This window comes from Haemorhous mexicanus, chromosome 2 (genome assembly GCF_027477595.1).
Source record: "Haemorhous mexicanus isolate bHaeMex1 chromosome 2, bHaeMex1.pri, whole genome shotgun sequence".
In the NCBI taxonomy this organism is placed as follows: Eukaryota; Metazoa; Chordata; class Aves; order Passeriformes; family Fringillidae; genus Haemorhous; species Haemorhous mexicanus.
This window is the reverse complement of record NC_082342.1, coordinates 71,555,490-71,568,475: the sequence shown is the minus strand read 5'-3', so window position 1 is coordinate 71,568,475 and position 12,986 is coordinate 71,555,490. Positions and strand designations below refer to the sequence as shown.

General features: G+C 40.6%; 1 protein-coding gene across 7 annotated transcripts in view; it reads left to right on the top strand.

Annotated features, from left to right (window-relative positions):
• The window catches only part of TBC1D4 (TBC1 domain family member 4), a 111,150-nt gene that overhangs the window by 79,278 nt on the left and 18,886 nt on the right, over nucleotides 1-12,986 (top strand). For 6 of the 7 annotated variants that reach the window (XM_059839148.1, XM_059839147.1, XM_059839150.1 and 3 more), the window contains 4 exons: nucleotides 643-762; nucleotides 4,278-4,352; nucleotides 5,325-5,551; nucleotides 7,395-7,544. In XM_059839148.1, coding sequence (XP_059695131.1) covers nucleotides 643-762; nucleotides 4,278-4,352; nucleotides 5,325-5,551; nucleotides 7,395-7,544 — 572 coding nt within the window. The remainder of the gene's footprint in view (nucleotides 1-642; nucleotides 763-4,277; nucleotides 4,353-5,324; nucleotides 5,552-7,394; nucleotides 7,545-12,986) is intronic. The other variant, XM_059839146.1, reaches the window with a different exon arrangement.

Genomic DNA, 12,986 nt, shown 5'->3' with positions numbered 1-12,986 from the left:
TTTTTATTATTCCTCTTCCCCTTTCCAGACTGTTTTAATATGCTGTTTTAATTACTTGTAGGACCACTGTTCGATTTCTTCAGGAGTACCTGAAGCTGGGTATTATAATTAAGAAAGGACTATACAGAAAAAAAAAATTGATATAATTGATAGTGGCTTGCCTGAGTTTTATAGGTTGAGGGGACACAACAGGAAGAAAGACAACCAATTAATTTTTCTGTATTTCCTTATAGTATGAGGATAACTCTTCTTTTTCTTTCCCCCTTGCATGCCCAAGCAATAATATCTAGGAAGAATAGGAATGAAGATGGCATTGGTTTTAGTTTAAACTATGAACTTACCTTGCAAAGGAAACGGGCAACAGTGTTGTTAAATTGATATGCTTTTACAATATAGTCTTTCAGATGGAATGTGCCTTTAACTGTGGGTTGGTTTGTTTGTTTGTTTGGAAGACTGTTTTGGTTTTTTGTTTGGGGTTTTTCTTTTTGGAAGGAGGGTAGTGTGTTTGTGGTGGGTTTTTTCATGAGGTCAAGGGTATTTTGTTTCTTATGTAACCTGGTTCAGCTCTGGTGTTTAGAAATAGACTTCACAATTAAAAAAAGAGTTGCCAAAGCTGAATGGTGTCCTTGCTCATTTCAACAGGTCATTTCTAACAGTGCGATTCCAGAAAGCACCACCAGTGGTGGCCGGTTTAAACTTGACATTCTGAAAAACAAGGCAAAGAAATCCTTGACTAGCTCTCTGGAAAATATCTTCTCAAGGGTAAGTTTAACAACTCATTATCATAAGCTGTCCCAGATATCCTTGACAGTAGAGAGCTATCAGATTTTTCTTTGTTTTGTCCTCAATATGATAAATACTTAATGAAGCAATATCCCTGTTGTGAAATCTGAGAGTTACAGCTGGGTTGATTGTGATTTAACTTTAAGAAAGTTTACTGTAGGGCCACACATATTGAGGGGAAAAAAGGACAAATTTCTGAATAATGAACACATATTGAGGGGAAAAAAGGACAAATTTCTGAATAATGAACATTCATTGTAGGTGGCAAGTGAGCTAGCTGACTATTGTTGCATATGTTGCTTTAGAATAGAATTCAATCAGGATGGTTGCATGATCCCATAAAGAGACATGTTATTGGTTTTGCAAAGTGTAAATAAATGTGCCTACATATATGGGAAATCTCTCTATTCAAAGAAGCAATACCTTTAGCTCATAGCTAAAATTGCTCATATTAGGCACTAAGAATCTTTAGAAACTAGTAACAAAGTTCTTTTTGCAGGAGGAAAAAAAAAAGCAATAGTCTTAAAAAGTGAGTTGATATTAATTTTAATGTTCCTAGCCAGATATGATGTGAAATTACAGATAATCACTGAGACTCTTGCATTAAGTAGTCTTTCGGTAAAGAAGTCTGAATGGCAAATTTTGCTTAGTGTCTTCTGCTCAGAAGGGTGAGTCAGAGAAGAGGCATATAGAGAAGTACCTGAAGAAAGCTGTGTGCCTGTGTGTCATTACAGAGGAAATGTGATGAGCTGAGTACAGGATAATTTGGACCAGTGACCTTAAGTTCCTTCTACTAGTAACTTCAAAAGCACTAAATTGCACTTGTCCTGCAGTCTGCATGGACATGTCATGAAGTAACCTACAAATGTAGGATGCCATGGATGTTTCCTGTAAAGGAAACAGAATACTCTTAGCCAGCGAGAATCCTTAGAACTTACAGGTAGGTGTCAATTTGATCTAAGACTGAAACTAGCGTTAAACTCTCCTGGTCAAATTTGACCTCTCTTGTGTAGCAGATTTTACAAACTAGGAACTTGGTCTGAATATGGAGAGAGAGAAAGGTGACTGTATGTAAAAGAGAGCAAAAGAGTGATGGCAGTCAGAAAATTTAAATAATTTCAGCAGTTTGGAATATCATCAAATGGTGACAGCTACAATTGTGCTTTTGATGTGTCTGGTTTCTTTCCACATCTAAGGGACATGTGACTGGCAAGTGATCTAACTCTAGTGGTGGGTCACTAACCCTGCTGTGGCTGTGAAAGAAGTCATCACGGAAATAAAGCTTTTACAGCCACGCTGGCACTCCAGTCATGTCAAGGAAAAGTCATTTGGATGAAATACACTGCTTAAATTGAAAAATCTCTGAAGGGAAGTTTCTTCTAAATGGATGTTAGGGGGTTTTTAGTACAGTGTATTTCTTCTCACCAGGGCCACTGAGACATGCTGCATATTATAATAGAAGGCTCTACCACAGCCCGTGATTGAATTCAAGAGAAGGAGATGCCTGAATCAAAATTAGGGCCATTTCAAGTTTGCTGCTTATGAAGTGGATGTGTGATTGTGAGAAAGGTCATCCCATCTTTACCTTGACAGTACAATAGATCAGGAACAGCAGTATGTTGCAGTGAGTCATGATACACATAGGGGTTCATCCTTGCAGATCCACCTAAAGGTTACACAGTAGAAGACCAAGAAAAATTACTTGGAGTGCAGCTCAACCATTAATTATTTGTTTAAAGCAGGTACATACAAGTGTCTGTGTGCAGGTGTGCTGTGTGTTATGTGCATACATGTGATACACAATGACTGTTTCAGTAGTTCTTATTCTTCATCGGGCTATTATAACAAGCCTTACAGGTCATGGTTAATTCTTAAAGGTATTTAAGCATTAAATATTTATTGCTGTAGTGGGTTTTCCCCTCCTTAAGCCAGGTGCAGATGGTATTGATTCAATATACCTATGCATAAGTTGCCATCTTTATTTAAAAGTTCATTTAGTAACAGAGAGACCAAGAAAGAACTTAATTTCTTTTAAAGTGGCATTCAGCATCTTTTTATAGATAAAATTTTTAAAATAAAAGTTAGAAGTTAGTGTAAGTTGGGGAGAGTCTTAGACAGCCTCAGTCTTAGAAAGAAAGAGGTATGTAGTAACCAGTAACTAGGAATAATTTAAGTGGATGGCTTCGTAGCTAGGTAAATAGCATCAAGTGACATTTTGAGCCACTCACTACTTGCCTAAGGAAACCTGTTGGTTTCTGTGCCCTGGCTTCACATAGTCCCAGAGGAATGTCACTTCCTCCCTTGTTTGTTTTGCTGGACTGATCTTGTTTTTGTGAGGCTTGAACCACAAACAGGCTTCCTAATGAGGTACCTCAGAGAAATAAATATAACCTTTCTTTGACCTCTTGAACAGATTTCATCCGCTCCATGCTGCACTAACCTCTTCTGTTGTTGTTCTTTCTTAACCAAGACATCCTTCTTACAGTGCCAGAAGTGTGCATTTTCAAAAGTAGTGAGAAACTTCTAACTTATACTTTGCTCTTGTTTTTTTGGGAGATTCAGTGGAGAGATGCTTCAGGCAAAGTATTTATTGGTTATGCACTTAAGTGGGGTAATGTACTTAAAGGGCACTCTAAGTCTTGAAAATAACTCTTACCGGGAAAAAGTAGGCTAAATAAATTCTGGTGATGTTGACAAAACTTCCCCTGGAGCTGCAAGCATACCAAGAGGAGTTCTGACTGAAGTTTTCCTAAAACCTAGGCTATTTTTCTCCTGATAAAGTACTGAAAGCAACTTGCTTCAGCAGTCAGAAGTGTCCAACAGCAAACCTAACCAGGAAGTTAACATTAGTGATAGCTAGTCAAAAGTGTTGTGGATCTATTGCCTTTTCTTGTGAAACTAAAGGACTGTTAAAAATTCAGCAAAGATCTTTTAGCATAAATTTCTAGAAAATTTGCATCAGATTTATCTGCATTATAAATGAGAAGTCTTGTCTGGTGCTATTTGGCTGGATTTGCTGCCAAGAGATGATTTCTCCCCAGTTCTAGAACTTTTACTCCTTTTGCCCCGGTGGGCCTAATTTGTCTGAAATGTTTAGATATTGATAAACTGTATCTCATGGGACTGTAGTGTATCAGAGGTATCCATCAAGTGCAGTGCTTCACAGTACTGAAGTCTGGAGTTTTTTGAACTCAGCTGTTTAAGCCAACTTAGTGATTTTGCCTCAGAAGTGTCAGGAAATACTCACCTGCCTCAAACAATGGAGTGCAGGGTTAAAACTCCTGGGAACAATGCGGGAAAAGATGTGCATTGGCCAGCTAAAGATGTCACTTTTTGTCAAGTCCAGTGCTCGACCCATGATCTTTGGTCTTATGTCAGACATGTCACATACCTGATCTATTTTGTATTCACCTGTGCAGGTGTTGCCATCTTTGCCTAACCTTCAGAAAAAGAGGAAGAAGACCAGATTAACTTTCTTGCCTTTTTTCTCCCAGGGAGCCTACAGGATGCGAGGCCGCCTGGGAAGCGTGGACAGCTTTGAGCGCTGCAGCAGCCTGGCTTCTGACAGAGTGCGTAAGGAGCTCAGCTCAGACTCGTACACAGCTCTCAGTGGAGCGTAAATACAGCACTCTGCTTTCGTTTGAAGGAAGTAGAACAAAGCACATCAACTTACAAAACTCAAAGATGTTTCCACTGGGAGGCAGAGGGTATAAGAAAGCTGGGGTTTATGTTGACTCAAAGCTTCAGCTTTAATCTGATTGCCAGTCCTTTTTCCCTACACTTCCATTGCTTTTACAAAAAGCAAGGAATTTCTGGTTTCTGCCTTGTTTTAGTGAAGTAATTAAGTAAGGTCATGTCTCAACAAAAGGAAGGGCTCTGAAGGTGAAGAATCCTTTCTGTAAGTAATAGTTGCTTTAGGGAAGTAAGAATTTTTGACCTAAGCCCAGCTGTTGGGGATGCTGTATGGTAGCACGAGGGCGGAACTCCGTTCACTTTCTTTTTATTTCCTGTTTTTGAAGTTTTACCTCGCATGAGGGTTGGTTGCTGGTGTTCCCAGGAGGTGAAGATTCTGTTTTGGTTTTCCTGCTACAGTTACTCATAAACTGGCTGTGTAATAACAGTCTCTCTTCCAGGATGTCGCTGTGACGATACAGGAAGTATGCTCGCGATATGTCGAGGAAACTAGCTAAAAGCAGTTTCCCTAGCATTTTCCATTCCTGTGTTTTCCTGAAAGAGACAGAAGTCTGGTAGCTGGAATGCCAGTCCCTGTGAGAGGATGCCTGGAGTAATTAGCATGTTGTTTGTGTTGCGTGTACACGGTTGTATTCCTCCCTCCGCTTTCGCTTTTTGGAAGAAGGAGGCTGCTGGTTTGGAGTGAGCTCTCAAAGGATGTCTGGTTTGGGTGATAATTAGCATACAATAGGCCATGACCCAGAAGGGGGAGAGGCTTTGGTGCCCCGGTGCTGGCTGCCTGTGGGTTAAGTGAGAGCTCTCATAGGGCACAGAGCCTCAGGCCTTACTCCGCCAGCACTTCCTTTCAGGACACTTCTCCAGGCGATTCCCCGCCAGCTACTCCTCCAGCGTCCCCCGTGTCCTCGGCCTGGCAGACGTTTCCCGAGGAAGGCTCGGACTCGCCTCAGTTCAGGAGGCGCGCTCACACCTTCAGCCACCCGCCCAGCAGTGCCAGACGCAGGATCACCTTCCAGAACGGCAGGTCCCAGAGTGTCCGCTCCCCGCTGCTGCGGCAGAACGGCGTGGAGGCGGCCAGGTGAGTGAGTCAGGGCAGCCGTGCCACCGCCCGCGGCCCCTGCCTGCCCCGGGGAGGCTGCAGCAGCCCTGCTTCTGGCCAAGTACGGCAGGAGCTTAGTTCAGGTGGGTTTCTGCACTTCTCCAGCGTTGGTTTGTTCGTTTGTTTATTTATTTTCAGCCTGTCTTCTCTGCCTCTGAGTAGTCTGGTACTTTGCAGTAACTCAATAGTCCCTGAATTAGTGGTTCAGGGCAGGCATCCATCCATCAAACTGATGATTCAGCCAGATGCCCGCACCAATCTGTTTATTTATTTATTTGAACCTTTTTGGCAGTCTTGTTAGTCAGACCTTTTGGAATAGAGGCTCTCAGTACTTTAAGTGGCAGAGATGGCAGCCTGAAACTTCTGTGCCAGGATGAAAAAGGCACTAACAGCTTCAAACGTCTGCAGCCGTGTTAGTCAAATCTCACAGAGAGTCTGTCCAGTATTAAAACTGGTGAGGAGTCTTGCAAAAGGACACAAGGATTAAACACATCCACTGAACTCTGAGGCATGTGATTTCCCTATTTGCCTTTCTCCAGAGCTTCTCTCTGTAGTTTCCCTCTGTAACTTCTTTCTGCTTCCTTTTTGGAGACTCTCCAGCTATTAACATATGGAACACTGTTCCTTCAGGAGTTCCTTCACTCAGCAGAAGATGTCCCCACAGTTCATTGTGGGCCTCTTTGGTTGTGCCTTCTTTTTCTCCTCTATGCTGGCTACCTGCAGTAAGTGACATGACAAACTCCAAACCCTTTACAAAACTCAGGTCCAGATGAGCTGAATTTTTTAGCTGTTGGAGGATCATATTCTCCAACCTATTGTCTGTTTCAATGCTTGGCTGTAATTTTGTTGTTTGTGGGATCTTTCTAAAAATGGCTTTAAATAGTAATTTGTCACCTATTTGATGTCTACATTAAAATATCAGCGTCAATGCTGCACCAGCTAGTAGGAAAGGGCAACAAATTTTATTCTGTTTTAAGAGAATGGAAGGGAGTGAAGGGTAAGAAAATAGCCTTTCTTACACTGCGTTTCTAGAGAGGTAAATAATGAGTTTTTTTACTGAGATAAATTTTTTTTCCCACTGACCGTGTTGTATGCAAACAGGAAACCCTGACAGTTCAAAGTGAAGGACTTGCTGACTGTATTACTTTGTAATAACTTGTAAGAAGTCGCTGATTAAGTGGCATCAGCAGATTTTTAGTCAAAACAGTTTGTAGCGTGGTTCTAGGCTGGGATTTTTCATTCTTTCCTTTTGAGGATTAGTTATAAATGTTCAGCAAAAGAAACTGAATTAATTTTTATGTCCCCTCCAATAATTGCCACTGCTACTAAGTAATGTTTAACTGTGGAATAGGACTACCTTTCTTAATTTAATTACTTCTCAAAAATTTGTCCAGAAGGACTACATTTACATAATCTCTACTTCCTAATGTGTTGTTTACAAAAGTAAAAGAAAACTGAAGAGGGAGAAACAGTGCGGTTTATATTATTAGAAGAAGGTTCCTCAGGATATTTTCTGAATGTTTAAGAGATTCTTTTTTTGAATATGCTTTGGGAATAAATAAAGCTAAAGAAATAAGGTGGCCTCCCTGTTCTGCAATGTCACTGAAAAGTTTTTTAATAGAAATCAGTTCCAACAGCAAAATCAATATCCCCTGGGAACCTGCCCAGGAATGCAGGTGGTGGTACATTTTATCTTCTGGGAAACCAAATTAATGTAAGCCCAGGTATGAGGTATTTGGCCAGTGTCTCTAATCTGGTGGTTTTGTTGCTGTATCCAAATCTGTGCTGACCCATCTGCTGTGTTCTCTTGTTGCCTGCACAGTCCTGTGGTCGGGCTTCGGCGCGCTCTCAGTGAGAGTGAATCTGCGTCACCTGGTCTCCCCTCCTCTCTCTCTGCCCCTTCTTTCCTGAAAACCTTTTACCAGGGCTCAGGAAGGTTGCTCCAGCACTCAGAAAGTGACCTGTCCAAGAGGTGAGAGCGTTGTCTCCTGCCTAGTTCTCCAGTGCCACTAGCTTAACAGCAAGCAGGATTCCCAGTGGAATGCAGCACATGGCATCTCTCCCACTCTGCCTTGTGCTCCTGCATTTCTAACAGACTTCCGTGATGCAAATGGGCAAACAGGCTTTTGGATCAAAAAGCCTGTTAAAACTAGAGGCTTCTATGCTGACATCAAGTAGCTGTCACCTGTTTCTGTTGCAGTGTTGCAAATCTGCTGCATTGGTTTGTCACATGAAATGCAGTGGATTTTAGGAGCGTTATGCCAATTTAATGCTTTCTCTGCTGAATGCAAACCAGCATGCATTGCCATGATCACTGGCATGTGGAAATAAGAAAAGAGCAGTGTGAAAAGTGTACAGTACTAATGTGGGATGCCTGTGCATGAGGAAGGGGTAACACCAAGTTAAGTGGGTGATTCTAACTGTGAGATGTTTAGAGAGAATTAACAAATAACTTCCAGCTGAAGAGGATTTGGGAAGAAGCAAAGGTATGAAAAGTGGCAAAAACCCCCTCCCAAACCCGTCTCTTACAGACTACCTCCAGTTTGGCTTCCAGTCCAGCTTTGTTTCTGTGTTCCCTTTAGACAGCAGAGTTGGTCCAAGCTGAACCAATGCCCAGCTCAGTTTCTGCAGGCAATAGGCAACATTAAACCCAGCTTTCTGGGTTTGGGGAATGAAGGATTGAGTATTGTATGAAAACTATTTTAATGCCAAACTGGAATTTCTGGGATACTGCTTTTGGAATTGGTTATGCAAGCAGTTCCATGTGCTGTGTTTCCTTACAGTGGAGTTTTGAACTCTTGGGGTGGGGAGATCTTCAAGGGGTAATTCCCAGAAGACCACCATGTTTCTACTGAAGTTTTACAGTATGCACATTTCTGATACATTTGATCTTTAATTTGTATGGAGACTCTTGTGAAAATGGGATCTCAGTAGCTACAGGTCTTTCTGGGAGCAAGTGGGCCTGAACTGTCATGGTGAGGAAATGGCAATAGCAAGAGCACACTGGTAGCATCTAGTTGGGTGTGTGAAGGGAAGGCAGCAGATACAATCAGAAAGAAGTGCTGAGTGAATAACACTGATGTGATAAGGGTCACTGAGGTAATCCATCACTTCAGCTGGCTAATGGAGGATGGAATATAATGTCCAACTGACAGTGGCCAAAACTTGCAAATGTATGTTATGCTGTTAGGTTTAGGAGTGAGAGGAAGTTCTGATTTTTTACAGTGTGTCTTCTCTTGTGGGTTTCTTCATTGGTTTGTTGGGGTTTTTTCCTTTGGTTCTTTTTCTCAGAGAGGACCACCATCTATCCCAAAAGGATCAGTGTGAGATGTTCTTGTCATTCTCATATGAGTGAGTGTATGATGGGTTGGAATTTAGCACAGTATGTCAGTGCTTTACAATCTGCAGACTATAAACTGTCTGACTGTTAGGAACCCCAACTAAAACTTCAGTGCATTTCCCAGAATAATCCTGGTTACTATGCATTCATGAAGTGTGGAATTCCTATTGCACAGGAGAAAAGTTCTGTAGTCTCACTTCTTTATCATATAGCTTTGAGATTGCACATGATGCAGCAGGCAGCTTTTCTTGGTGTTCTGGCAAACTTCAGTGTGCAAGAGCAGAGACAGTTTCAGTTGGAATTCATTTTAGAAAGATTTTTGAATTGTAGCAGTCAGCTGGGCTTATGCAAAGAGTGTTATAGAATGGCATGGGATTTTTTGTTGTTTTGTTTGTTTGTTTGTTTTCATTTGTTTTTTATGATTTTTTTATTGAATCACAGAATGATTTGGGTTGGAAGGGACCATAAAGATCATTTAGTTACAGCCCGCCTATACAGTTCCTTTCTTTAAGAAATCAACAATATAGTGAATTTTGGCATCAACATAATATTTATAGGTGCCTTCAGAATGTTTTTATGACATTGTCAATATATTTCTCTGGAGAGAAGGCTGGGATGGAAATGGTTTCCACATAATCTTGACTTTTGACAAGTGTGTTGAACAGAATTGCAGATAAGAATTAAAAAAAATCTGGTCAACAAAAAGCTAAACAAGGCTTTTTTATGTAAACACAAAAGCAGCATTTGTAAAAATGGAGCAATCTTCAGTGTAGGTTTGACTAGCCCACAATTTCTCTGTTCATTGTGTTGCTGTGCAAGGATAATTTAAGCTGAATTTGAACAGATTCCTTTTTTTAAAACCGCTTTGTGTCTCATGAAAGAAGTAAAATACTTGAGAATATTCTTTAAATAAAATAGCAGAAAGTAATTATTCACAATAAAAATATATGACAGGAGTGAGAACCAATAGAGGGATGTAAGCTGATAGAAACTGGTTTTTCTTCTTCCCAGATGGGAGGAATGCTTCATGTAGTAGTCTTACATATAGGTCTGCCAGCTTAAGTGCTGGGAAGTTGAATTCTGTACTTGATCTGGGGGATTTTGTACCATCTCAACCTCCAAATTGTAAAGTAGGTTGCATTTATTCAGTTGCTACTTAGAGCAATCAAGAAGAGACATTGAAATGAAATCAAAAACGGGAAAAATACAAGTCTTGGCATGAACAACAACAGTACTTATTCACAAGTCATTTGGCTTTCATGGACTCAAGTGCAAAATAATTCAGGTAAGTATTATATAAAGAGTTCACAAGAAATGGGGTGGTAACGCTGTGGTTTTTTAAATATCAGTCTTAGGGAGCATTTTAAAGAACAGTTCTGGGAAGAGATTTAGATCATTAAAAGCAAGCAATGAGAATGTTTGTAATCTGACCAATTTTTTGAGATTTCTTCTTTCTTTCCTTTTCATTTTCTTCCCCTGAAGTAGCTGTCTCATCTTCATGCTTTGCATTACCTGATAGAATAGTGAATGGGTGAAACTGAGTTGCAGTAACCTGAGGTAGAACCTTACATGATCAGTGCTCTGTACTCTCGAGTACTTGGGGTATTGCTTCAAACAGCTTAAGGGTGGAAGTAGAGACTGAAATATTTGAGGCATTATACTGAATTTACAGCTGCTCACTTTTTATTGGATGCAAGCTGATAAATGTGTTTTGGTTTCTGTATTGGGTCAGAAGTGTAGGGTAAGTAGCCCTGCAGAGAACCATTATTCTCCAAACTGACTTGTGATGCATATGTCTTAAATATTACATTTGAAACAATATTACTTAAATATTGTCTCAGAATATTACATTGTTATTTTTTTCCAGTGATTCTTCCATTAGGTGACCTTGCAGCATATTTCCCTTGTAGATGGAAAGATGTCCACCTCAGATGTCTGTGTAGGTGATGGTGAAAACTCTGCTCTGCTTTTCCATGGCAATGACTGAGCTCTATTTAAGAAGTTGTTTTTCCTGTTTTGGAGACACATTGGCTTAGTCTCTCCACGCACATTAATAGAGCTTTGTGGGAACCAACAGCTAATATTTTTTTTCTTTACCCCCTTCCTGTTGAGAGAAACTGTTTTTGCACCAACCTCCTGAATCTTTTCATTAGGGTAGGAAACACTACCCTTTTACTCTGACTTCTTCCTGCTTTTGCTCTGAAGGGTATTTTTTCACACCTTCAGATCTGATACTAAGCTAGGAGTTGTCTGTCTTGAAATGAGGAAACTGCCTTTGCTCTCTTTCTACCCTCCCTTTCTAAATCTTGGTGTTTTCCTGGGTTAATATGACAAGGTGTGTTTCTGAGCGTTGCAGAAGTTTTCCTCTAATCACTTACTGGACAGCTTTTTGAAAGAGAAGGTGATTACTTTTAGTTGCCTAAAGTGACAGAGGATTTTTCTGAAGGGAGGATTTAACAAGAGAAATACAGGTCTTCAGAAGAGTATGATTTGCATGCTTCATGAGGTAGCATATGTGAGTAGTTCATCCCAATGTAAACTCCATGACTCAAATGTTGTAAACAGGTTAGTTTCATACCCTAAAATAGCCAGCTTCTTATTCTGACTTTTCTGTGAATTTTGCTACTGTAAATTGAACACTATTCCTAGGACTGTCTAGAAGCACAGTAGCTGAATGTAGATTTTTGTACCTAGCAGTAGAAAAGAACTTTTCATTCCCTTGTTACGTAGCATCGGTTTAGTAACCCCTGGAATGACTCAGTTTTTCTGTTATAACGTGTGATGATATGTAGGACTTGAAATAGTAAGAAGTAGCTCTCTTACAGTTATTTATAGCAATATAAGTTAGAATTATAGATATCCAAGCTCAGTATCCCATTTCCAAGAGCTGGACTGAAATACCTTTGAAAAACAGTACCTACAGGTTCAGAATGAGTGTTACAGTCTAAGTAGTCTGTGTTTGGCTACCATGAGCAGTGGTAACTCATCATCATCAGAGACACAGAGTTCGACAAAGAAGATTGTCACAGTTGCTGTTTAGGTTAGTGCAACATGGGGATCTACTGAAACCACCCACCAACAGTGTGATGCTGTAGGGAGCTGGGGCACTATGGAAGCTAAATCACAAGTGGAGGACAGTTCAGACTGTGTGTCATTCAGGACTCCCAGCTGGTAGAGCTGTTCTTAGAGGAGAGCAGGGGTTGATGCCTTGTGCTGGTTAGCTGAGTTTGAAGTCATGGCTTTTTCTCTGCCGGGGTACAGAAGGAGGGTCTGATACCTTGGTGTGACAGTGAGTCTGGTTGGTGACTCGGGCTCACAAATATCAGGGAGCTGTTGTAGATCATTAGCATAGTGACAGCTTTGGTGACCAAAAAGGGCAGTCCTGGCTTGGTGAATTCAGCACATTCATTGAGCATAGAGTTTTAGGTATGAAGTGCTGATTAAGATAGTGTTGCTGGTAGACTGGTATAGCTGAAACCTCATAGTCCTCCCTTGCAGATCTCTCCTGTGCAAGCCAGATGTGGGGGGATGGACTCCAGTTGCAAACTGCCATCACCTGAAACTGCCTTCCCACTGAAAACATAGTGAACGTGCTGGGCTTTCCTTTCATCTAATTTTTTAGTATCCTTGTGCTATAGCATTGAAATTTGTTACAGGATGAAGGTTTAAGTGTAGCTACTGTTTTGATATAGCAGTTTTCCCTGTGATGAAAGTGAAGCTGTAGAAACAGCTTCCTCTCTTTGATGCTCTCTTCCTAAAAGCTTGTAATTGTGCCTTGTGCTGTTGGCTTTACATGGAAGGATTAGTGGCAAATAATCAATGTGCCCATTGCTATACAATATCTGTGCACCTAATTTGCTATCACAAATGCAAAATTCTGAAATATTTCTGAAATTGGATGAAGTAGTTATCTTTTGTCTTTTCCTCTGGCAGTAGTCAGTAGAAAGGTGTATCCTCCCTGTAAAGCTTTCCTGTATCCTCTCCTTGTTTCTTCAAGAAGCATAAGATTAAATTATTAATTATTAATTATTAAAATTATTGTGCAATGATATTTCTACATGCAATCTGGGGAGA